At 37.3% G+C, this 26092-nt stretch overlaps 1 protein-coding gene across 1 annotated transcript in view; it reads right to left on the bottom strand.

The window, feature by feature from the left end:
* Window positions 1-26092, bottom strand: part of LOC145992761 (glycerophosphocholine cholinephosphodiesterase ENPP6-like) — a 123160-nt gene that overhangs the window by 38753 nt on the left and 58315 nt on the right. The window contains exons 2-3 of the mRNA XM_083129149.1: window positions 4825-4945; window positions 473-609 (exon numbers count right to left, since the gene is read on the bottom strand). Of these exons, the coding sequence (XP_082985275.1) occupies window positions 473-609; window positions 4825-4940 (253 nt within the window). The 5' untranslated portion in view covers window positions 4941-4945. The remainder of the gene's footprint in view (window positions 1-472; window positions 610-4824; window positions 4946-26092) is intronic.

The raw sequence follows: 26092 nt of genomic DNA, 5'->3' as shown, positions 1-26092 counted from the left end.
AAGAAACTGATGCTCTGTACGTATATTTTGAATGTTAGTAATTAGTTCATAAATACAGTACAAGAACCGCGAGGGTGCGTAGATTGTATCGCACACTGAATTACCAATTCCTTCTTTTGATGTTAATCTCAAATTGGCGTTGATTAGCACCATCTTGGGTGCCTTGCTACACGATTTGCTATCAAACCACACCAAATATGGAGGCCTTTAACACTCAATTAAGTTTTTGGGTAACACTAATTAGGGCACTGCCCCATTTTTAGTGGCAACAACACTTCTTTATTTTTAGAGTGTACATACACTAGGCAAACAACTTTCATGGCACAGAAGAAAAAACATCCTGATGAAAGTAAAAGCAATATATAGGAAAACGTTTAATTTTAGGCTTTAAAATTTGTATTTTCACAAATGTCTTGACACCACTTCACATTGACAATTGTTGGTGGATCCCTGGTTTCTAATCTTAATTTACCTGTGGTAATTGTAGTCCAACTTGGGTACGAGTTGGAAGGGAAAATTGGTTCGACATAGTCTGCAGTAACACCTTCTCTTACGAATTTCTTCAATCCATTTTCACCGTCCACTTTCTCCAAGTAATTCCACCTAAACCTGAAACAAGTTACATCCCATTTTGATTAGAAAAGCAGAGTAGCTGATGTAACAAGCCAGGAAATTGTAATGGGCGCCAGAATAAAGAAAATATGTGAGAATAGGGCAGTTGTATTAAGAAAACGGACAAGATGGGAAAGATATGTTCGTAAGGTTGTGGTTCGGGGATGGAACGGAAGGAAATATGGTGAAAGTAGAGGAAGGAAAAACAGTGTGTTTCGTGTTATGACATCATCTTCATCATTGAAAGCGTGTATTCTGCAAGATAAGTGGTTGGCTGAAAAGGTTAAAGTGGAAAAACATTAATTGCAGGGTATGAAATGTAACTACAGTAATGTGATCGTTTTTGGAAAAGGTGGAGTAAAGGACGGAACGGAAATGAAAAGGTGAAATGGAAAAGAGTGGGAAAAGGACGCAAATGAGTAAAATAAAACGAAAATATAGAGATATAGAGAAGGAAATGTAAAAGAAAGAAAGAAAAATTAGGAAAGAGAAAAGAAAATTGTAAAATTGAAGAAAGAAGGAAAGGGAAAGTTAAATAATCAAAAGGATAGGAAAGGAAATGAAGGGGAAAGTTAGTAACTGAGGGAATAACAGCACAAAAATGATTGATGAAGGAAAAAACATAATGAAGGCAAGAATATAGGGTAAAGGGCGGACAGATGGCGCATCACGTGTCTAGCATAGAAGGAGCAGGCCTTTGTCGCCACTTTTCCACAGTTTTGAAGAAGAGACAACAGGACGAACGAATGAGCGTTATGTTCCCGATATATCAGATAGCAGAGAAATTAAAAGGCTTTTACGCCATCAGGATATAGCTGGTAAGTGAAATAAATTTATTACCACTATTTTGTAAGCATCATAGATCTCACATAGGAAGCAATTGAGCAATTTTCAAACGCATTTTCGGGAAGTTTGTCTATTGCACTTCCATACTTGTTTTGTATATTCAGGTCAGTGTTGCCATCTGGTGAGGTTTTCTGAAAACATTTATCTCGACGTTGTGGGGTATGATGACGCAACGTTGAGTGGGTTACAATATCAGTAATCTACTACGGAGTCTGATACCATTTTTTTTATCACTCATAAACCAAATGTTCTACTCGTTTCATTACCTCAGCCTTTACTCTTTCCACTTTTTTACAGAAATATGCCAAGAACGCACCAGAGATCAACTGAACGAGCATCTTGGACGAAGGAAGACATCAGAAATCTGCACAGTGTATGATTAACGAGAAGATGAAAGTGCGGGAAGCAAGTCGACAATACCACAAACCAGAGTCTACCTGTGAAGGCAACTTCATTTCAAGGACTTGTGGAATTGCTGGATCTAAGGTTACCGGCTCATGTTCACCTTCGCTTACTGAGTTTGAGTTTTAGTTTTATGTCCACGTTATGCACAGGAAGGCTAATCGGGACTATTACTACTATTTTTTTGCGCGCATATTATGGCTACATGGTGATACAGAACTTAGCCATCGTACATTTTTAATGTTCCTCGAGAACTGAAGAATGATGTAAACTACATTGAAAATAAATAAAAAGATAAATAAACAGCTTTTTTGCGTTGACTGAAAATGTGCGCCATCTGTCCCCCCTTTACCCTAATGTGTAATTGAATGTGAATAAAGTGAATTGGAAATAAGAGGAATGGAAATTGACAGTATGTGGGAAAAATTTAAGGAAATGATACTGTATGCAGCAATTGAAGTATGTGGCAAAGTTAGGGTGAATACAAAAAGGAAAATAACTAATTGGTGGACGGATGAAGTAAAGAGGAAAGTGAAAGAGAAAAAGAAAGCATGGAAGAATTACCTAGAATTAAGATCAGAGGAACATAGGTTAATATATGTGCAAAAAAGAAATGAGAGTAAATTGGCTGTAGAGGAGGTAAAGCGAAAATCATGGGAGAAGTTTGGAAATGATATTGAACAAAGTTTTGTAGAACATAGAAAGCAGTTCTGGAATATGGTCAAAAGCTTGAAAGGAAAATGGGGAAAAGCAGCAAGAGCTATAAGAAATAAGGAAAACGTACTAGTCATAGGAAGGGAGAATGTGATGGAGGAATGGAGAAAATACTATGAAGAAAAGTTGAAGGATAGGACAAATGAGCAAGAATAAGATGAGGAGCAGGAATAGGAACAGGAGGAGGATGAGAGAATAAGAAACAGAGAAGAGGAGGAGCATGTAGAAGAAGATATGATGATAACAGAGAATGAAGTGAGAGAAGCAATTAAACGGATACGAATTGGGAAAGCAGCAGGATGGGATGGAATAACACCAGAACTTATAAAATATGGAGGACCAAGAATGGCTGAAATACTACTGAATATAATAAGGGAAGTATGGAGAACTGAGACTATACCAGAAGAGTGGAAAAGGAACACAATTGTGCCAGTTCACAAGAAAGGGAGTAATAAGGAATGTGATAATTATAGAGCAATATGTCTATCATCAGTGGTATATAAGATGTATACGAATATATTGGAAAGGAGGCTGAGAAAAATTATAGAGGGAAAACTTGAAGAGGAACAAGCTGGATTTAGACCTGGGAGACAGACTCAAGATCACATTTTTATATTAAGAACAATGATGGGGAAAATGCTGGACAAAAATAAAAGAATATACTTAGCATTTCTAGACTTGAAAGCGGCATTTGACTCGGTACCTAGAAAATATCTATGGGAGGCATTAGAAAGTAAGGAAGTACCTAAGGAACTTATTAGAGCAATAAGAAGTGTATATAAGGATGTAAAAGGAATAGTAAGAATAGAAGGAAACGAGTCTAAGGAATTTCAAATAGAAAAAGGAATTAAACAGGGAGATAGTCTCAGTCCTTTACTTTTCATTAATGTAATGGATGAAATAACTAAAATTTGCAAAAGAAGAACCCCAAGAGTACAAATAGGATATTGGAATATGAGAGTAGTACAACTGCAAGTACTGATATATGCTGATGATATAGTCTTAATTGCTAGCAGTGAAGAGAACTTACAGAGGAGCGTAATAGAATGGGGAGAAGAACTTGCGAGAAAAGGGATGAAGATTAATATTAAGAAAAGTAAAGTTATGCAGGTGGCAATAGGAGAAAAAGATCATGAAATAGCAATTAGATATGGAGACGAGAACTTGGAAAAAGTAGATGAATATGAATATTTAGGAACCATCATAACAAGTAATGGTAGGTGTGATGAAGAAATCCTAAATAGGAAAAGAAAAGCAAATACAGTATATTATCAGTTCAGTAAAACAATAATGGGAAAGAAAGAAGTGGCAGTAAAGACAAAAATGCAGCTATACAAATCAGTATTGGTCCCTACATTAACATATGGAATGGAAAGTTTACCACTTCAAGATAAACATCTGAGTAAAATACAGGCTAGTGAAATGAAATACCTGAGAAGAGCTGTTAATAAGACTAGAAGAGATAAAGTGAGGAATGAAAGAATAAGAAGAGAAGTGGAACAGAAGTCGCTAGAGAAAATAATTGAAAAGAGACAGCTAAAGTGGTGGGGACATGTATTCAGAATGAATGAAGACAAAAAGGTACAGCAAATTCTAGAAGTAAAGGTGCAAGTTAGGAGAGGTAAAGGAAGACCAAGGATAATGTTTGAAGACAGAATGGAAAAGATTGGAAGAGAAAGGAATAAGACAATAAATATGATGAAGAGAATAATGAGAAACAGACAGGAATGGAGGAGATGGATCGAGGCAACCAACCCTACGCTATGATGGCAGAAAAAAGGGGACTAGAGGAAGTAAGTAAGTAAGTAAGCATATTATGGCTACATGGTGATACAGAACTTAGCCATCGTACATTTTTAATGTTCCTCGAGAACTGAAGAATGATGTAAACTACATTGAAAATAAATAAAAATATAAATAAACAGCTTTTTTGCGTTGACTGAAAATGTGCGCCATCTGTCCCCCCTTTACCCTAATGTGTAATAACGTGGAGATTCATTCTTTGCATACGTAATAACGATGAGAAACTGTCGGAATCACCACCGAAATCACAATTATGTAATAATACAGATAAGTTAGATCAGAACTGAGGTTTAATTTATGTACAGTTAATGATACATTTACAGGAAATATCCCAGAGTTTCAAAGCAGCATAGAAGAAAAAAACATAAATGTCTTCCATTCCATTACTTATCCATACAGTCGACTGAACGCTCTTTTACGAACATACTAAAATAGTAGATATCTTACCCGTCAATCATTAGTAAAAGCAGCTTATTGTAGTTCTCTCTTGGATAACTGCAGTATGTGTCGTGTGCGTTTGCGATACGTAGAATGATCAAAATGGCAGCCATTGCACCCCACATTGTAACTGAAAGTAGTAAGGTCTCAAAATAACTACAAATTATTTACGCAACAAGCCGCAGATATAATGTACAGTGCCCAAATAAGAGACAGGCCCCTAATAAGAGACACTTGTTTAACGTCTCCAGTGTAGTTTGCCATTTTTGTCGGCAACTACGGTAACTTAATGCTTGTGCTTCGAAGGCGCTGTGGTCTTTGACATCAGTTGAAAGTGAGCAATGAAGCTGAGAACGTGCCGAGTTACTTGTCACACATTGAACTTTCGTAGTAGTTTTCATTGACGAAAATAACAACAGTGAAGGTAACATCAACAAATGTATTATTAATTTTATCAAATTGTTGACAAAATATTACATAGAATATGTTAGGCTACTAATACAAAATATTACAATTTTGACCTGCGGAATCATTTTATTTTAATCCATTTCGTTCCTTAATAAGATATAGCTATATCTAGGGGTCCTAGCTATCTCTTATAAGATCCGCCTGCCCCGTGGCGGAGTGGTTAGCACATCGCGCTACAACGCCAGGGGTCCCGGCTTCAAATCCCATCATGGGCATGGATGTTTGTGAGTGTTCATTCATCATGTCATCATTCATCCTCATCTTCGCAAAGTAGCCAAAAGTGGCACAAAAAGCGAAGGAAAATGAAGCAAATCAATGAATTCGTTATAAGATACAGATACGGTTGTAAAGTTCTTAAAACGCTCTTACAATTATAAAGTCAAAATGTTTATTAAGTAATTTACCCAAAAACGTTAAAACAGGTAATTAAAAATCTAATTTTCTCCTGGTTTTGTTAATATATTTTAGAAAACGTGTCGAGTAAATATAATATACTTTATTCTGCAAATTCTCCAATTGATTTCCTTTAATTTGATGCAAAAACGCAGGTGCACTACAAATTCTATCGGCGGCCATATTGATGACGTCATTTCTCCGCAACCCGCAACGGGATTCTGTGGATCTTTTTGTGACGAAAAAGACAGTATCTATTAAGACATAAGAACCTTCATTTTTGTTGTATATTTCAAACAAAAAGCTTTAGTAACACTTGTTAAAAATATTAAATGCAATTCATTTTTTCGACTAATGCCCATCAATGTGATTGTTAATTACAGTAGAGAGGCAGCACTTCGTTCCTACGCGTCAGCAAAAATTCGATGCGCCTGGTGTTATGTTACATCCGGTGTAGCGGGGTACGAGCTGTTTTATTGTTGAGTCAGCAGAAGGTGTCTGATCACGTTGAAGCCATCGGAAGCGGTGGGGGAGGGGGTCAATGGATTTGTCACGTTGTTTCTTGATGTATGCTAACCTAACACGTGCGTATGTTTGTGTGTGTGTGTGTGTGTGTGTGTGTGTGTGTGGAGGAAATGCGCGCGCAACCATTGCGTATGATGCAAACACATGAAGAAATGAATTAAAGATGGCGCCGAATTTTGCTGTACCCCGAAAGCTTAGCGGCTAAGGTTATTGCTCTGTAAAACAAGAGGCGTCGAGGGTTCGATTCCTGGTAGAGTCAATATTGATTGATTCATAGATTGAGTTAGTTTTTTTAAGTCCATTTTATGCACGGTAAAACTAATCAGGATTGGACCTACAGTTGAAAAGTGGTGATTCGGACCACTATGTGCCTCCACCGAGTATCGAACCTGGGACCCTTTGATTACAAGGCGACGATGTCAATATTGAATGGTCTCGATTAGCCTGTGTGTACATAAAGCCAACAAAATGGTTGAGTTCGAAAATCGAGTTGGGTTAGTGGTTAATGTTGTCACCTGGCAATGAAGAGGTCGCGGGTTCGATTCTCTAGGTAGTTAAATTAGGCCAATTGTTTAGTCCCGCCATTATAGGTCCCCGATTAGTCCATCTGTGCATAAATAGTGTTTGAATAAAATCAATATGGCGGCCTTGGGTTAGTGGTTAATGTTGTCGCCTCGTAATGAAGAGGTCGCGGGTTCGATTTTCTAGGTAGTTAAATGAGGCCAATTGTTTTGTCACGCCATTATAGGTCCCAATTAGTCCATCTGTGCATAAATAGTATTTGAATAAAATCAATATGGCGGCCGCGTTTTGTGTTTAGCGGCGGCGGCGGCGGGGGCGCGGCGCGGGGCGGGGCGGCGCGGCGCGGGGGGTGTTTTTTTATTCCGCGAGATGTTTTAACCAAGTGGTTGAGGGTTCGATTCCCAATGTTGGTGAAAATTGGATATTCAATTGTATTCGTTTAAAAGTTCCGATTAGCTTTTTGTGCACAAAGAGAAAATGAACTAATTGGAAATAGGATGTTTATACTGTAATGAAAAGGTCCCCGGGTTCGATTCACAATGTCAAATTGGCTGATAATGATGTTGTTTTTAAAATAAAAAAAAGAAGTGTGTTGAGTCCCCATTAGTATTTATGCAGGAACAGATATTAAAAATCAAAACAAAATGCCTTTTGATTACAACGCAAAGACTTTACCGCTAATGTATAAAGATAAATTAGAATCTGTTGTTTTGCCGTGTGGGGCCCCAGTAACGATTAGCTTAAATGCATAAAGAGTAGGTAAAATAAGCAAGATGGCCGTCACTATTGTTTTGTGATCAAAGAAGAGTCACAGGTTTGATTCAATCAAAGGAGGCAACATTCTATGTTTCAATTCCATGTAAAAGTCTAAAGTTATGTTTCGATTAACCTCAATGCATAAAGAGGAATTAAACAAAAACAAGCAAAATGGCGACAGATGTGATAAAAGAAAAATTGAATTAGTTTTTTTATAGTGACAAGAAGAAATAGCGAATCACTGTTAGAAATAGAATGAAAATAAAGATACTTGCCTTTGCGTGTCCAGCGCTGTGCAGAAAAGCTCTCATGCTTTATCTCCGACAAGTCCACAATACATACTTTTTCATTATATAGTTAATTATTAATGTTGTTATTAACACCGATTTTTACCAGTGTGAAGACAAGCTCTCATGCTTTATCTTCGACAAGTCCACAATACACACTTCTTCATTATATAGTTAATTATTAATGTTGTTATTAACGATTGTTACCAGTAAAAATATAATCCATGAGGATTTTTAAAGGGGTGATAAGTGAAAAACAAGCCAAGACATATATTTTATTCCTGTTTATTACCAGTATTTACAAAATTCAAAAGAGCCGCACACACACACACATGTAAAATGTTTATATTGTGTCACCAGTTTATCAGGATGTTATTTAACAAGTTTTTATTCTTCAAGTTTGTTCACTCACCCACATAAGGAATTGTGTCACTATCATATCCATTTTCTGCTGCAACCACTGAATTAAAATGTTTCACTATTTTTTCCACAAGCATGTTCTCGCAAAAAACAAACACTTCTTTGGAAAGTCTTTTTCCGTCGATGTTTTGTATAGACAAAGGCTCAGGTTTTGTACATCCATGTAGATGGGAAAGCACAAACTTCTCCTTATTACATGCATGGACAGGGGAAATATCTGTTCAACCGAAACATTGTTCGCGAAGGTCGAGAATGCAAGATTCCACGCAGTTTCCAAAATATGATTTGATTTCAGATACGGCGACACTGTTTCACACATAACTTTCGCATGCTCGATGCACACAAATATGTTCATAAAGTTCCGCCACGAACTTTCTACGATGAACACTATCTCCAGGGAACCGTAAGCTGGTTTCTTCCTTATAATGATCTGACGGCGATTGTACAGTGTGGTTATCAGCAATTCATGTTGCTCACTTAGTGGGTAGGAAACACGAGGCTGCTCACCTGGAATAGCGATGTAATTGTCGATTACTGGAAACAATTCCTGAAGAGCGTGCCACTCCTGCAACTGTAGTTCAACACCGGCCGCCCCGCTTCTGTGTAGCCTGAACCACAGGTTGGAAATCCAGATGAGAGGAAAGTCCGATTGAGATAACCTTTGTTTTCGAAGCATTCAAATAGTAGACGTGATCAAATAATGTCGACTGGCGTATAAGACTAGTTACTTGTTTTTGTTCTTCAGGTAAATGCTGATCGCTCTCTTTCTGAAGAACCCCCTTGAAATTAGTGTACGGTTGAAATCTTTTTTTCAGCGGCATCGAAATAGAGGATTCCATGACTAAGAACTGCGAGATACTGCATGTCGCAGCGTGCAGGTATATATTTGAAGAAATGCGTGGGGTGTGTTTTTGAGACGCATGCGCGCGTAGCAAACCAAGCATGTGCTGGACAAAAAAGGTGGATGGGGCGGGGCCTTACAAAGATCAATGGTGAGAGAAAAATCAGCAGAATATCATAAACGTCATATTGAGGAAATATTGGATAACAAATATTAATTAATTTAATTAAAGCATCAACCGCATTGTCGATCTGAAATTAGGTTTATAGACAGGGGGCAAAATGGAAAATATAGACGATGTTCTAGTATTGGATTGTTTCTGTATTTCCATCGGTATAATCCTCCACCACATTTGAAGCATACTGTTTTATCCTCTTTTTGAATGTAAAATAATCCTGCTTCGGACAGAGCTTCTACAAACGGGAATTCTTTTGATTGCCAGTTTCTGAAAGAGGACAATCTAGCATTGAAAGATCCCATCTCTGGATATTGCGTCATTGTTCTGTAAAGACACAAAACAAGATAAATATTATAAGTAAGCTGTTGTAAACTGTAACGCTACAAAATTATTAATATACTATTAGGACTATATGTAACTTGTATAAAATTTCAAACAGTATTTACTGTCAATATTTTCTAGTATACGTACAAGTATTATAAATTTAATTTACGAGTCAGCATATAAGTTGTTATAATATTGTCGTTTTTTATCGGTACTGGGAATAAAATTTGAAATTTATGCATGGGTTTACCAGAGGCTCTATGGAATAAATACAGAAAACAGTAATGCCCACAGTACACAGACCCGTAACTTTGTATCTGATGAGTGTTGTACGTATAGAATTTAGACTTACTTTCCAAAACTCGCAAATGGTTATGCACATGTGGAGGTTTTCCGTAACTATCAAAAAATTCCCCCCGGGAGTTACTGTCTATGTAAATTGCTACCCAGTGCTTCCCGGGGCTATCTTTGGGATCTGTATTTACAATCAACGCTGCTGGTAGTTCCACATGTACAGGTAATTCATTAGCTGCGAAAACCCCAACATGATGATTGTCGAAGGCTCTATTTGATATTAACCCGTGAAGCAAATTTAAAGTCGACAGCATTGCTGGACACTAAATAGTAATATTGTGCAACTCACCTTTTTATACTTGAAAGTAGACGGTACACGTCACAGTAGATTCCAGAACCAATTTGATCTGGACCACCAAGCTGTTTATCGTTGTTGAAACAATGGAGAGCTATCTAACACAACGCTGATGCTCGGAATATGTAGGCGGGTTTTACAAACGCGCATGCGTACAGTGTTAATGCTACCTGGCATTTGTTGTGCTGTTGTAAAGTGAATTTCGTACTATAAAAAAATAGTCTGTATATGTGTGTGTGTGTGTGTGTGTGTGTGTGTGTGTGTGTGTGTGTATACAGACACACACACATATTTATTTATTGATGAAGTATATATATATATATATAATACAATACAATATAATATATATATGTAATTTGAAGATACAACATATCAGTAAAATCTAACAACTAGAAAAATATTCATAACATTCGACTTTTATATTATATGTAATTTAAAACATTCTTCACAGTTTGAGAAATGGAGTGCTTGTGGAAACACCCGTTCTCTGCAATATTGGCTGGTCCATCAGGATGCTGAAAGACATATTTTGTGAAGCATTTTCTCCAGTGTTTACCCCAAATGGTAAATGTAAAATTCAACAATATTTTGGTGTGCTACGGGGAATGGCAATCTGCATACAAGGATTTCCCTGGTTTCGTACAATTTCGGGAAGGAATGCCTAATATTGACCAATTTGTGCCAAATTCTGGACCTCATCTTATTATTCTCGATGATCAGATGAGGGAATGCGATCAAAGAGTCACAGATTTATTCACAAAAGCGTGTCATCATCGTGATATTAGTCTTTTCTTTATCACTCAAAATCTATTCCATCAGGGAAAAGGGAATAGGGATATATCTTTAAATTGTCATTATATTGTATGCTTCAAAAATCCAAGAGACAGAGCCCAAATTAATTATTTATCTAGACAAGTATACCGGAGAATCCAAATTTTATAAAAGATGCATATTACAATGCCACCGCTGAACCCCATGGATATTTGCTGTTTGATCTGAAGCAGAACACTCCGGAAGAAGTACGTTTTCGGTCGCGGATATTTCCCGACGATGATCAATTATGTATATATTCCTACAAAAAAAGCAAGCATAATCACTAGTCGTTTATTCTGTCATCATGGCTCCAAGAGTGAAACACGCTAAAGTGCTCCAAGTTTTGTCGGATGCTAAACCAGCTCTTCGCACAGCGATATTACAAGCTGCTGATTCTTCCTTAGTTAATTCAATCTGTGAGTGTTGTTACAATGTTCTAAAAGGGAATGTTCCTCTTTCAACACCTCAGAAAACAAGATTGAGCCGGTACAAGAAGGTGATACGTAATCTCTCTGCCAAAGGACACTCTACAAAGCAGAAGAAACAGATACTAGTGCAACACGGAGGATTTCTACCTGCGTTATTAGCCTCTTTAATAGGAGGTGTGTTATCAAGTTTATTTAAGTGAAAAAAAAATCTGAACATGGAGCATGCCAAAAAAATGGTTATAATACCTCAAGAATTTATGGATAACATGAGACATCCTGTTATGTCTGCACCGTCTACATCCTTATCGCAATTGGATCAGGATATGCAAGTAATTTTGAATCTCAAAGGTCTTTCGGATGATGAAAAATGGAATCGTTACAGCATTGTGCTCCAAAAATTTCTGTCTATTACTCGAAAACAAAGAGAACCTGTGTCGCTACCGATTACAGAATCTACTGAGAAGTTGACTGATATGAAAGAAGAAATTCTAGCTGCTACACCTAGCATGTATCGTAGAAAAGCCGAACTGTTGTATGAACGTCTTTTACATAATAGTAATACTGATTGGGATAAATATGGGGCAGTTTTTATTAACAATAATAAAATTGAAGGCTCAAATATTGTCGATCTAGTATCGGATATAATTCGACCACGAAAAACAAGCAATCCTATTGGGTGGCAACTGTTCAATAGAGCTCTGGCGTTATCTAATATTCCTCAAGAATATATTGGAAACCGCCGGAGACAGATGTTTATTCAACAGATTGTTTTTGGCAACCCCGGACGCCATATTCCGCTGTCCGGAGCTAACCAAGAAGAGGCACAAGAATTAACAGAAGCAGAAGAAGAAGAAGAAGAAAAGGAACCAATTTCTTTTGTATCATCATTTCCAGGGCACAAACGTAAACGTACTGTTCCAGTTTGGTCAAGATACAAACCATGAGCGAAAAAATATTAGAGAATATCTGGTACAATCCATCTCATCCAGCATCCTATTCTACAGCTTCAACACTATGGAAAGCTGTAAAAAAATCCATACCATTGTCAACGATCAAACATTGGTTGACAAAGCAAACTGCATACACATTGCATAGACCTGTAAAGCGTCGATTTCCGAGAAACTTTTATTTTGTGCATAATATCGATGACCAATGGCAGGCTGACTTGAATGACATGCAGAGTTTGCGGAATCACAACAAAGGGTACAGATATATACTCACAGTTATCGATATTTTTAGCAGGCATGCTTGGGCTGTCCCTGTAAAAAATAAAACTGGTGTATGTATAAAAAAGGCTTTCCAGCAAATTTTCAAACAAAGCAAAACAAAACCTTTGAAATTACAAACTGACAAAAGGCGTGAGTTTACCAACAGTATTGTGCAGGAATATCTCGAAAAACAAAATGTAATTTATTTTACAACAAAGAATCCTGATATTAAAGCTAGTATTGTTGAAAGATTCAACAGAACTTTAAAGGAACGCATGTGGAAGTATTTTACTAAGCAAAGAACCAGCTGTTTTGTTAATGTACTCCCAAAGCTTTTGAAAGCTTATAATCAAAAAATTCACTCGAGTATTAAAATGGCACCAGCAGATGTTACTCCTGAGAAGGTTTTGAAAGTATGGCACAATATGTATGACAAAAAACTCAAATCTGATTCATCTCCACTATTGTCATTGAAGATGCCATTCAAAATAGGAGATACAGTGAGAATAACAAAAACCAAAAAACGCTTTGACAAAGGTTACATGGAAAATTGGACAAGAGAAATATTTGTGGTAGAACGTATTTTGAAAAGAAATCCTCAAGTGTACGAATTAAAAGATCTACAAGGACATAAAATCGATGGAACATTTTATACGGAAGAGTTGCAACTGGTCCGCTTACCGGATATGCATGAAATTGATAAAATCCTTGCGACCAAAGGTAAAGGAGCCAGTAAAAAGTTGTTAGTTCATTGGAAAGGTTACTCCAGATTATTTGACAGCTGGATTAGCGCATCGTTTTTGGAGTCAAAAAGAGAGAGAGAGAGGCATAAATTTTTGTAGATATTCTCATCAGTGGTACAAATAACCTTCATAACACATCATGAGAAAAGCAAACGGTTTCTACCTTACTTTGCCTAGTAACAGTTCTATGAAATATTTCCCAAGTAATACTCTAACTAATTACACCACAAAGCTTCAGAACCGTGTGGAGTTGGACACCAACAAATGGGAGATGGCATTGGTAGAAGTGCATTATCCTTATTCAATACTAAACATTACAAGATTTAACAACTATATTCAATATAAATCTATGGATGATGTCAAATGGAACGAACTTCGAATATCCGAAGGCTATTACGCATCTATAAACAGCATTGTTGCAGAAATCAATAAATATTCTGAAACATTAAATTTTAGTCTCCGAAATTATCCTGCGTACAAACAAGTGACTGTTCATATATCTACCAAGCAGAGAAACATAAATGTACGATTGTCACCTCAACTGGCACGGATATTAGGTTTTAAACCGACCGATGATCTATCAGAAGTAAAAATTGGACGCTCGCCTCCAAATGTTGTGAGAGAGATTCCTTCCCAGATGTATATTTACACAGATATTGTGGAATCACATATGGTGGGAGATGCTATCGCCCCTCTATAACGTATTATAAACATTAATCCTATGGAACATACTTTTGGAAGTGATGGTGTGCAAATTTTCGATTCACCACATTACATCCCAGTGCAGAAACATAATTTCGAACAAATAAAAATTGACTTAAGGGACAGCACTGGTGCACACATCCCATTCTCCTTCGGACTAGTGTGTTTGAAACTTCATTTTAGATGTTGTGGTGAAAAGCTCTGATTATGAATGACCCATATTTTCAATACTACCATCAACAAGCTGGATCTGGTGTGGGTAACATATATTACGGTGCTGCCTATCAAAAAGGACATGGCATTGGAAGTTTTCTTGGAGGACTTTTTCGGTCAGCTTTGCCTCTTATCAAGAAAGGAGCGAAAGCTGTAGGGAAAGAAATGTTAAAAACAGGGGTATATGTGTTAGGTGATGTTGTAGACAAAACACCCCTAAAACAGTCACTACAATCCAGAATTTCGGATGCCAGATCAAATCTTAAAAGAAAAGCTGAAACAAAGCTAAAGGAAATGATTGGTTCAGGTTATCAGGGGCATAAACATTTCAAAAGGAATCACTCTGCTTCGGGACAGCGAACTGGAAGGACCGCTTAGAGAAAGAAGAGATCCAGTGCCAATACAAACACTAAGAAAACAACCAAACGCAACCGTAAGAAAATTCAAATAACATCAGATATTTTTGATTAGATATGGCGCTAATTAGGGAGAAATCATGTGAGTGTTTTAAAAGTGAATTGGATATTTTCTCGGTAAAACCTACTCAGACAAGCATCTTAGAACACCACACCATCGGATACAAACCTGTTAGTTCTCTGGCAGATAATGCCCCCACCGAGTTTGTAATACCTGGACATGGTGATGATTATATGGATTTAGCACACACAATGTTGAATATAGATGCCAGAATTGTAAAAGCGAATGGTCAGTTATTGCTACCCACAGATAAAACAATTGGGTCTGTCAATGATTTTCTCAATGCAATGTTCAGCGAAGTACAAATCTACTTAAATAACAAACTCATCTCGTTTCCATCTCACATGCACCCATACAGGTCTTATTTTGAAAAAGCACTGAACTATGACATATCTGCAAAATCATCTCATCTCCAAAGTGCATTGTGGTACAAGGATACAGCAGGCGCTTTTGATAACGTTTCGGAAGACAACAAAGGCTTTACAAAACGTAACCAACTAACAAAACAGAGTAAAACATTTGATATGTTTGGTTACTTGCATTCTGATATTTTCAATCAAGAGAAATTTTTGATCAATGGAGTGGAAATGCGAATAAAACTGATTCCTTCGAAAAACACTTTCTGCTTGATGGGATTAGATGACAGTGAAGGCAAAGTGGAAATTCTGGATGCTACACTATATGTGAGAAAAGTATCGGTCAGTTCATCCATCAAACTTAGTCACAATCGCATATTGCAAAAACATACAGCAAAATACCCTCTAACAAGAGTACAACTTAAAGCTGTAACTATTCCAAAAGATATTGTTTCAAAAACAATTGACAATGTGATACTTGGACGTCTTCCGAAACGATTAGTTGTGGGGTTTGTTACCAACGATGCATTCAACGGCACTCTGTCTACAAACCCATTCAATTTTCAACATTTCAATTACAACTTCTGTTGATGGAGTCCAAATTCCCGGCAAACCACTTCAACCAGACTTTGAAAACAACAAGTACATAACAGCATATCACACATTATTCTCTGGAACAGGGATATACTATATGGATGAAGGAAACAATATATCGCGTGAGGAATACCCCCAGGGATACGCATTACTTGTTTTCGATATAACACCAGACGCAGCTGCAAGTGTCATATCCCACTGCAGTCTTCAACGGCAAGGGGCTGTTAGCTTGGAAGTCCACTTCAAATCGGCTTTGGAATCTACTGTGACTTGTGTTATCTACTCTGAATTTGACGCTCTCATGGAAATTAATAATCAAAGAGATATTCATCTGGATTAATTGTATAACAAGGTGAGTTGCACAATATTACTATTTAGTGTCCAGCAATGCTGTCGACTTTAAATTTGCTTCACGGGTTAATATCAAATAGAGCCTTCGACAATCATCATGTTGGGGTTTTCGCAGCTAATGAATTACCTGTACATGTGGAACTACCAGCAGCGTTGATTGTAAATACAGATCCCAAAGATAGCCCCGGGAAGCACTGGGTAGCAATTTACATAGACAGTAACTCCCGGGGGGAATTTTTTGATAGTTACGGAAAACCTCCACATGTGCATAACCATTTGCGATTTTTGGAAAGTAAGTCTAAATTCTATACGTACAACACTCATCAGATACAAAGTTACGGGTCTGTGTACTGTGGGCATTACTGTTTTCTGTATTTATTCCATAGAGCCTCTGGTAAACCCATGCATAAATTTCAAATTTTATTCCCAGTACCGATAAAAAACGACAATATTATAACAACTTATATGCTGACTCGTAAATTAAATTTATAATACTTGTACGTATACTAGAAAATATTGACAGTAAATACTGTTTGAAATTTTATACAAGTTACATATAGTCCTAATAGTATATTAATAATTTTGTAGCGTTACAGTTTACAACAGCTTACTTATAATATTTATCTTGTTTTGTGTCTTTACAGAACAATGACGCAATATCCAGAGATGGGATCTTTCAATGCTAGATTGTCCTCTTTCAGAAACTGGCAATCAAAAGAATTCCCGTTTGTAGAAGCTCTGTCCGAAGCAGGATTATTTTACATTCAAAAAGAGGATAAAACAGTATGCTTCAAATGTGGTGGAGGATTATACCGATGGAAATACAGAAACAATCCAATACTAGAACATCGTCGATATTTTCCATTTTGCCCCCTGTCTATAAACCTAATTTCAGATCGACAATGCGGTTGATGCTTTAATTAAATTAATTAATATTTGTTATCCAATATTTCCTCAATATGACGTTTATGATATTCTGCTGATTTTTCTCTCACCATTGATCTTTGTAAGGCCCCACCCCATCCACCTTTTTTGTCCAGCACATGCTTGGTTTGCTACGCGCGCATGCGTCTCAAAAACACACCCCACGCATTTCTTCAAATATATACCTGCACGCTGCGACATGCAGTATCTCGCAGTTCTTAGTCATGGAATCCTCTATTTCGATGCCGCTGAAAAAAAGATTTCAACCGTACACTAATTTCAAGGGGGTTCTTCAGAAAGAGAGCGATCAGCATTTACCTGAAGAACAAAAACAAGTAACTAGTCTTATACGCCAGTCGATATTATTTGATCACGTCTACTATTTGAATGCTTCGAAAACAAAGGTTATCTCAATCGGACTTTCCTCTCATCTGGATTTCCAACCTGTGGTTCAGGCTACACAGAAGCGGGGTGGCCGGTGTTGAACTACAGTTGCAGGAGTGGCACGCTCTTCAGGAATTGTTTCCAGTAATCGACAATTACATCGCTATTCCAGGTGAGCAGCCTCGTGTTTCCTACCCACTAAGTGAGCAACATGAATTGCTGATAACCACACTGTACAATCGCCGTCAGATCATTATAAGGAAGAAACCAGCTTACGGTTCCCTGGAGATAGTGTTCATCGTAGAAAGTTCGTGGCGGAACTTTATGAACATATTTGTGAGTAGTGGTGTTTGTGGTGGGATAAACCCACGAAAGTATGAACTCTCCTCAAGCAGATTTGCTTACACTTAAAACAGGCTCAACATGGCCATATGAGTTTTTTGTTCAAGTGTGGAACCCCCGTTTAATCCAAGATTTTTGTAAAAATGCCCTCATGGATTCCATGAGAAAGTATGACCCCCCTCAGATTGATGAGGCTACACTTATAAAAGGCACTTTTGTGAGATTGTTGTCCATAAATTTGTTAAAAATATGCCCCTCTTGTGGCCACACTTAAAACTAGGCCACACACACACACACACACACATACACACACACACACACACACATATTTACTTCTGGTTTAAGTTCAATTGGGTACCAGCTTCAATTTGTTTATCTAATATTAAAACAATGTAATTCTTCTAGAATTGCTCCGTGATTCTCTCATTTCTTACATCATAAACATATGATTTTTCTCCTATGAGAATAACACTACAAATGGTGTCTTCAGGTAAAGCCTCATGGAATTCACAGATAATTTTAATGTTTGTCCTGTCATTAACCACAACTTGTTTCCTTTTTGAAGTGTTGATTACAAACATGGGTCTCCGTGCTTTGAATTCATCTGGTGAGTAATACATATCAGTACTGCCAGTAGTGACACGTTTGAAAGCCGAAAAAGCCTCATATAATTTAAGAAAATCATCCTTGGACATGTCTAAATTATAATTTTCTCTAGGAAATACCTCATTTCTGCCATTTTTAAGATATATGTTCTTGATGTTGCAGCTATCAAATTTACTTGAATTTTTTTCCTGATTGTTGTGTCTCCCAGTCTGAAACAATACCACCACAAAATCAGGCATGTCGTATTGTATGCTGGAGAATGAATTTGTAGCATCAAACTCATAATATGTGCCAGATGCGGGCTTCTGTACGCATTGATATGTGTAAAATTGCAGAGGAATCTGTGGATTTTTTATTATATCAGCTTTGTATTTAAGAGCGTAACTGGCCTCATATTCAACAACCGGGATTCTTAGCTCCATAGTCTGAATAATGCATTTGCCCTCATCAGGTAGGGTATTGGGCAGAGCTTCTCCTGTAGGGTTTAATGTGCTGTACCTCATCAAAGCATTATTATCATTGGCAGCTCTTCTAAATGTGATTCTTAAACCACCCTTCCACATAATTTCTTTGTAATCCGAGAAGAATCCTGGCAACAGGCGCATAGGGAACAGCACTGTGTGGTTCTTAGATAATATTTTATCACCAGCTTCAAATCCACCGATTCTGTAGTATGAAGCCTCGGTTTTGGATAATTTTAATGTGGCCAAAGCTGTGGAGGTAATGCCGGGATAATCCACTCTGTTTATAACAACACCATGCTTTCTGATCTCAATTTCTGAGAAAAGATGCGGCACAAAATTGTCTACCAATCTTATATTTGAATTTGCCGGATAATCTGTTCCATCGAGCTTTACAACATCAAATTTGATGTATAGATCTGCTCTGTGGGGGTGTATAAAGCCGTCCCCTACATCAAGGTCAACCTCGATTTCTGTGTTGGGTTGATTTAAATTTGCAAATGTCCTCCTGTTTGGGGGGAATGATTGTAGCTCATAACTCTCAATATTTTCCATTGTATGTATTTTTATTTAAATATTAATCTCTATGATAGCAGTTGTTGTGGCTCCAGCAAAATCAACTAATTCTTCTTTTTCATTAGTGACCATCAATTCAATGTAATCTATTCTATTATGGCACACGGGAAAATATAATGTTGGGGATGGATTGTAGATGATCGGCTCCATGAATTCGGAATTAGGTTTGAATGTTGCAATGATGCCAGTTTGTTTGTGAGTGCCTATGCCATTTGATTTGGTGATCATACCCTCGGCCACATTACAGTGAATATTCAGAGTCTCTATGGCTAAGAATTTGGGTATATTCATAGCAGTGTGTTCGATGGCCGGTTCAAGTTTTGTGTTGTTCTCAAATCCCAACAGTTCTCCTATAGTACCCAGATGCACTGTTTCTGTAGCAGATACAATCTCTACTCTGTGAGTGACAGAATTTTGACTTAACACTATACCTCTGGGTAATTGATCATTTAGAGTGGACAGATTATATTGCCCTGGAGTGATGACAATTTTTTGATCCCCTACTGCAATTGTGTTGTTGTGGTGAGTAATATTAGGTATCAAGTACATGCCGTAAAATGCCCTGAGAGCTATTGTTTTGGGATACACTATGTCATCATGCAATTTGAGTTTCAATATTGAATTTTGGCTGGTGAGATGGAATACCCCCATGATGTTTCAGATACCACAAGGCCTTTTGAAAATTTTCAATTGATGGTTTATTTATTTGAGACATATATCTGAGAACAGATAAACACAAATGTCCGCAATTAACATCTTTGAAGTTTTGAACACGGGCATTATTGTAATAAAGATTAGCTGATTTTAGATATTTTACTAAATTTTCAGGTGGAACACCTCCAAATGAATCAAACACAAATGCCTCATCGTTTAAATATTTAAGATAACAGATCCAGTGAGTGCCCTGATTTTTGTACTCATCCAAATTAACAATGCCACACTCTTTGTTGAGTGGTTGTTCCGGCAAAGAATCAGACATGTACACACCTCTAAAATGTTTGATGCCCAATGGCTTGATTAAAGCTTCAATATCTTGGTTTGTAAGCGGCTCTTGTTTTTTTTAAACTTATTCATGGCTCTCTTAACACCTTTGCCTTTTTTCTCCATGGCCAGGTTATGGCGCTTCTGCTCATCTAATTCTGCCTTATTCTTCTTGGCATCTATTACTGTTTTTGCTATGGCAGCTGATCCCCCAGCCAAGCTCCCAACAGCCCCGAGAGCAGCTAAGATGGCAGGGATGGTAAATATGAATCCCCCCACATGTGATTTTTTTCTAGATTGCTGTAATTTTTTTAATTGGGGGGTACTAAGCAACAATTTCATACCATGTCCCTTTGCAAGACAAGAGCTTTTTTTCTTGCGCTGCTTTTTGGTTAAAAGACTATCAATAGTTTTAAGAGATTTAAGACCTGCATAAGGTATTTGATACATAACACCCTTGGCCTTCATTGTAGGTTTATTATATACATATTCACAACCCCCACCCCAGTTTTTGTTTGGTGCTCATAGCTATGGTAGTTCCCAATGCTGCTATTTTTTCACTCAAAGAAGCATCTTTGCTTACAAATCTACCAAATGCAGCCTCTTCTAATTTCTTGTCTGCAACATGTCTCTTGTCAAGATCAGAATGTGTGTTGTATGCTATGTCATGGTCTCTACAAGCAGCATCTAGGGGATTTACACCAGGATCACCTCTGTTTAATCTATGATCCAATTTTGTGCCTGGACCACAATACTGATAGCCTGGAATATGTAGTTCAAATGGCAACTTGTTTATAATGTCATTAACAAGGCCCCGACCCTCAGAAACATTCCAAAATTTAGGTGGTAGAGTATTAATAATTTTTATGAGATATCCAATCCCCTTAGTGTCATTCACTATAAAATTAGACAATTTTGTGCTTATCATGTCCATAATTCCAACCTTTTCATTGTAAAAATTGTGGTTGCCAGCATTTTCCTCCCCAGCTATCACCAATAACCTATCTACAAGTTTCCTGACATCATCAACCCACACAAATTCTTTAGGCAGGGTGTTGTATTGTTTGATTCCACTGCCAGTCTTGATCTGTGACCATATGGGCTTGATTAAATTATTGTATTTTGCCCCACTGCTCGACTTGACCCTTTTCTGTGTGGGATCATTGTTCTGGTATAGAGCATCTGATTTTATTAATATTTCTTTGTAATGTTCATAATCTTGATCTGTATAGCTGCCAGGCCTTTTCCTAGTCATCAGTTCCCACAATCCAGGTGTGCCGGGGTACTTAACAAAAGCACCTTTTTCTCCGAGACGAGATTCTGAATAAACAATTATATCATCCCCCATAAAAGTTACTCTGAAATTGCCAATTCTGTGTATGATACTGCCATCAAGCTCTGTGTCAGCATATAAGCCAAACACCTCATCTTTGTTGTCTTTAGGTGTGGTTAAATATTTTTGAGCAAGAAGACCCAATTCAATAGGATCCTGAGTAGCTTCAATTCTTCTAGGAGCAACAGGACTAGGTGTATGAATGCTGGAAAGTGGGGTGAATGGATAATCTAATATGTTCCTTGCAGCTACAGGTACAAGCTCTGTGATCAAATCTTGATTTTGCTCTGTAACAGTTTTGATATTTTTACCTAAATTATTAATAGCATCAATGACAGGCTGTTCTGTTTGTTTGTGTTTTTCATAAATTCCACGGTTCTCTGATTTCCATCCCTTAAATCTTTTTACAAGATAATCTCTTAACTTAAGATCATCAATGATTGGTCGTTTCATGGTTATTTATTTATGTCTCAACGTCTAGAAAATCGTTGATTTTATTTCTGTATTTGCCAGTATTAGGTGTTCTTGTCATATCAATTGTGACAAACCCATAACTGTCCTGGTTCCAGCACTTGCTGCAAAACTTGGAAAAATCATTGTAGCTCAAGTCCCCACCTACATATTCATTATGTATGTGTTTGAGGTTGGTATGATCTTGATGAAACACGCATATAAAATTGCTGTTGTCTCGGATCAGCTGCTTCGGAATTTTAGAAAAAGTCTGTGCCAGGTAGAAGCAATCAATGTTTTTGTGCCGGCCCTGTGTAAAGAAATTTCTAACCTTGTTTTGATTATCCAGTATAATGTCATCAAACACAACAACAGAATTATCGAGACATTCATGGAGTGGCTTAACTTCTGATTCAAAAGTGGCAATATCCAATCCATCATATAGCTTCATCAACTGCTGATATTTTAATTGTTCCAAGCTCTTAGAGAAGACATACAAGTGCCTGTTTTTCCAGTCTAACCAGTTGGGTGCCAATAAAAAATTATCAACCATTAGTGTAGTTTTACCACAAGCAGATGGCCCAACAATAAGACACCTAATATTATCAGGCAGCAACTTGCCATTTCTCTTATTCTGCTGTTCAGGTTCTGGCAGCCTTTTTATAACATCCCAGGTGCTCATATTATCACTTTGTCTGCATCGATCCAGCTGTTTTCCGGATGACCCAGCCATTTGACAAGTAACTTGTTGCCTTTTCTGCGGATAATTTTTTCTATGAGATATGTGTCAGGCTGTTTAGTTTTGCTGAGCTCTTGTTCATAGAACCTGCCTTTGAGAATTTCTCCTCGGTGATCTTTTATTATATATGTGTTAAGGGTCCCGGGTTTAACTTGAACCACTGTAAATAATTCAGTGCTCCAGTTTCTTGTAAAGCCTCTTTTGAATAAGTGCTTATATTTGCTGATTCTTACTTGATCACCCACCTTGTATTTGGCCTTTCTTGTTGTTGGCTGGTATCTAGGATAATAAACAGTCCTGATCAATTTTTGCTCATCAGATGAAGTTACTTCAGAGGGTTTCATGTTGATTGTGGAATGGACCGAGTTGTTATATTTATGTAGAAGTTCTGGAAGAATATTAATCCATTTATAATTACCTTGCAGTGTGAATTGTTTATACATAAGATTTTTTAAGGTTCTGTTGAATCTCTCTACAATTGAGGCTTTGAGGTCACTGTAACTCGAGTAATGTTTTATTGCCTGGCTTTTAATAAATTGTTGAAACACAGAATTATAAAATTCTTTGCCATTATCTGTTTGCAAATAGCGCGGTGATCTTCCTGAATGATTGATGATTGTCCTGAGGGCTTCTGTAACACATTTTCCAGTCTTGGATTTGAGTGGCACAGCCCAGGCAAATTTTGAAAATGTGTCTATTACAGTAAGTAGATACTTGTAGCCCTTGTTGATTTTGTCTAAGTTTTTCAACTGCCCACTTGCCATTTCAATCAAGTCGCTCTGCCATAAATCATCTATGCCCTTTGTAACTACTGGGAGTCTCTTAAAATTATGTCTGGCTTGTCTGTGTAATTCATCAACAACTAGACATAATATGTAAACAAGAATATTGCAACTATGGGGTGTTCAGCAGCTGATACTGCAGGATTTTCTAAATATAATTTGTCCCCTATTTGTATTTTAAATTCCAGAGAGCCATCATCTTCAGCATAGGCTGTTTCTAATGTATCGGGGTCTGTAAAATCCTCTAACTCTACACTGGTGATTTTTACTTTGTTGTCAGCATTTGTTATTGATAAGGTGGGGTAGTGGTGTGCCTGTGGTTGAAGCCAATATTTGATCTTGATTGGTCTCAATGTGCCCCCAACAAAAAATTGGTAATAAAATTGTGCAGGGGACAGCATATATATTTTGCCACCTGCTGTAAATGGAGAATCATATTCTTTGTTGGGGATGCTGTACAATTCAAGAATTACTGAATGTTTTGGATTCTCGATTATGCCCGTTATTTCTTTTTCTGCTGTAAGCAATCTGCTTGTTACAGATTCAAGGTGCTCATTGATAGTCCTAACAACATCATCATGGCCTGGCTTGATCTTTATGTCCACAGCAAGTCTCTTGTATTGTTGCACAATATCTTGTAGCTGGGTGGCAAAAACAGACAGAGCATTTGCTTGATTGGATTCCATGGTCCCTAGCTGTTGCTTGATATTAGCTACAATTTGTTGCAAATTTTCAACAATTGCCAATTTTGAATTTTGAGCAGTAAGATCATGGACCTGTCTTCTGATATCCTCAAACAGGGCATGCAGTTCATTAATATGTTGATTGGTTGGAAGAGTGGCCACTGTCTGAGTAAGTTGTTTGATCTCTGTCTGGATATTCTTGATATCTTCTGATTTCAATATCCTATTCACAGATCTCTTAATATTTTTAAGTTCCTGTGATGTGGGAAGATTTGATACAGTATTTTGCAAAAATTCAAGTGCCAATTTCACATTATTTAATTCAGAAGCATCAGCCACATTTTGCATAGCATTTTGGAGCAGGGCTATATCTGCCTGAGAGGGTGTTGATTGCTGTAAAATTTCAAGTTTTGTTTGGATATCATCGATCAAGTGATGAAAATGAGATAGCTCAGATTCAGTGTTGAGGTTTTCAAGCTTTGTGATTTGTTGCTGGACACTGACAAGTGTGTCTACAATCCCGGGCAGGCGGGATTCTAGTACATTTGCCAAATCACTTTGCACTGCTGCTATGGTACCTTCAAGATGGGTTATGGTACTTTGAATTTTTCCAAAATCTTCATACGTTTCAAGTTGCAGCTTAATGTTGGCTACACTCCGAGTTATTGCATTCAAAGCATCAGAAGATGGCAAGTTGTTCATAAAATTTTCAAGTGTCTCAATTTTTTCTTTAACCTCGGCTCTGGCATTGTTCAGGGGATCCAGATTAGGTATTTGGAGTGACTGAATCTGTTCCTTTAGAGTGGAAATCACTAGATCAAAATCTTCCTGTGATTTTATGCTTTTGACAATTGTTTGGAGTTGTGTCTGGACATTATTTATCTGCTCTTCCAATTGCTGTTTCAATTGCTCAGAGTTGTTAGCCTGGGTCTTAAATTTGGCTTGAAGAGCTGCTACAGCTTCTTCTAAACTTTGAAAATTATCTAATGTTGCAAGGTCAGTATATTTCTGAAGCAGCACTTTGAGTTCAGAATCAATTTTAAGAAGAGGGTCCATGCATTGTGATTGTAAATTTGTAATTTCTAATTGAAGACTGGCATTGAGTGTAGTTTGTAAAGCTTGTAAATCACTTCTTAATTTCTTGACTCTGACATCAAGCATAAGAATCTCATCACTGTGATCTTCATGTCTTGTATGGCCAAATATATCATTAGGCATTTTCTTTTATTGGTTATTTATTATAGAGTATCTGATTCTTAATTCTATAAAAAAGGGTATAAGCTTGTCATAGGATCCAGGGACCTCAATATATAAGCAGTCACCAGCAGAAACAGTATATACAGTGCCAGAAATCATGTTTGAGTGCTTAATTCTATAAATATTTCTCCCTACTGAAATTTTAACATCACCCTCAGGGGTTGTAATAAATTGCAATTGCCCACCTACAGGTAATTGGTAATGATTTAAATTATTGTTAAATATGTACAATGTTTTGCCTGTTTCATCATCATTATCTGTAAGTATGCTGTTCAGATGAATAATTAACAAGCCACTCAGTTTAGACAGCATATCAGGAGAGGGTTGTGGTGTCGGCAGCTCCATAATAGCCTGTTTTTTGAACCCAAATAAGTTCATAGGCATGTTTATTTATTTCAAATCATGCTCTGTAATTGGGCATTGTTTCCCATTTTTCAAATCACAATGCCCCCATGGTAGAGTATGTATGCCACATGACAAAATGCATCTCTTATCATCATGTGGGTCCAGG

Source organism: Lepisma saccharinum, chromosome 9 (assembly GCF_977018435.1).
Source record: "Lepisma saccharinum chromosome 9, izLepSacc3.1, whole genome shotgun sequence".
Lineage (NCBI taxonomy): Eukaryota > Metazoa > Arthropoda > Insecta > Zygentoma > Lepismatidae > Lepisma > Lepisma saccharinum.
The sequence above is the reverse complement of the archived record's forward strand: the minus strand, read 5'-3'. Positions and strand labels throughout refer to the sequence as shown.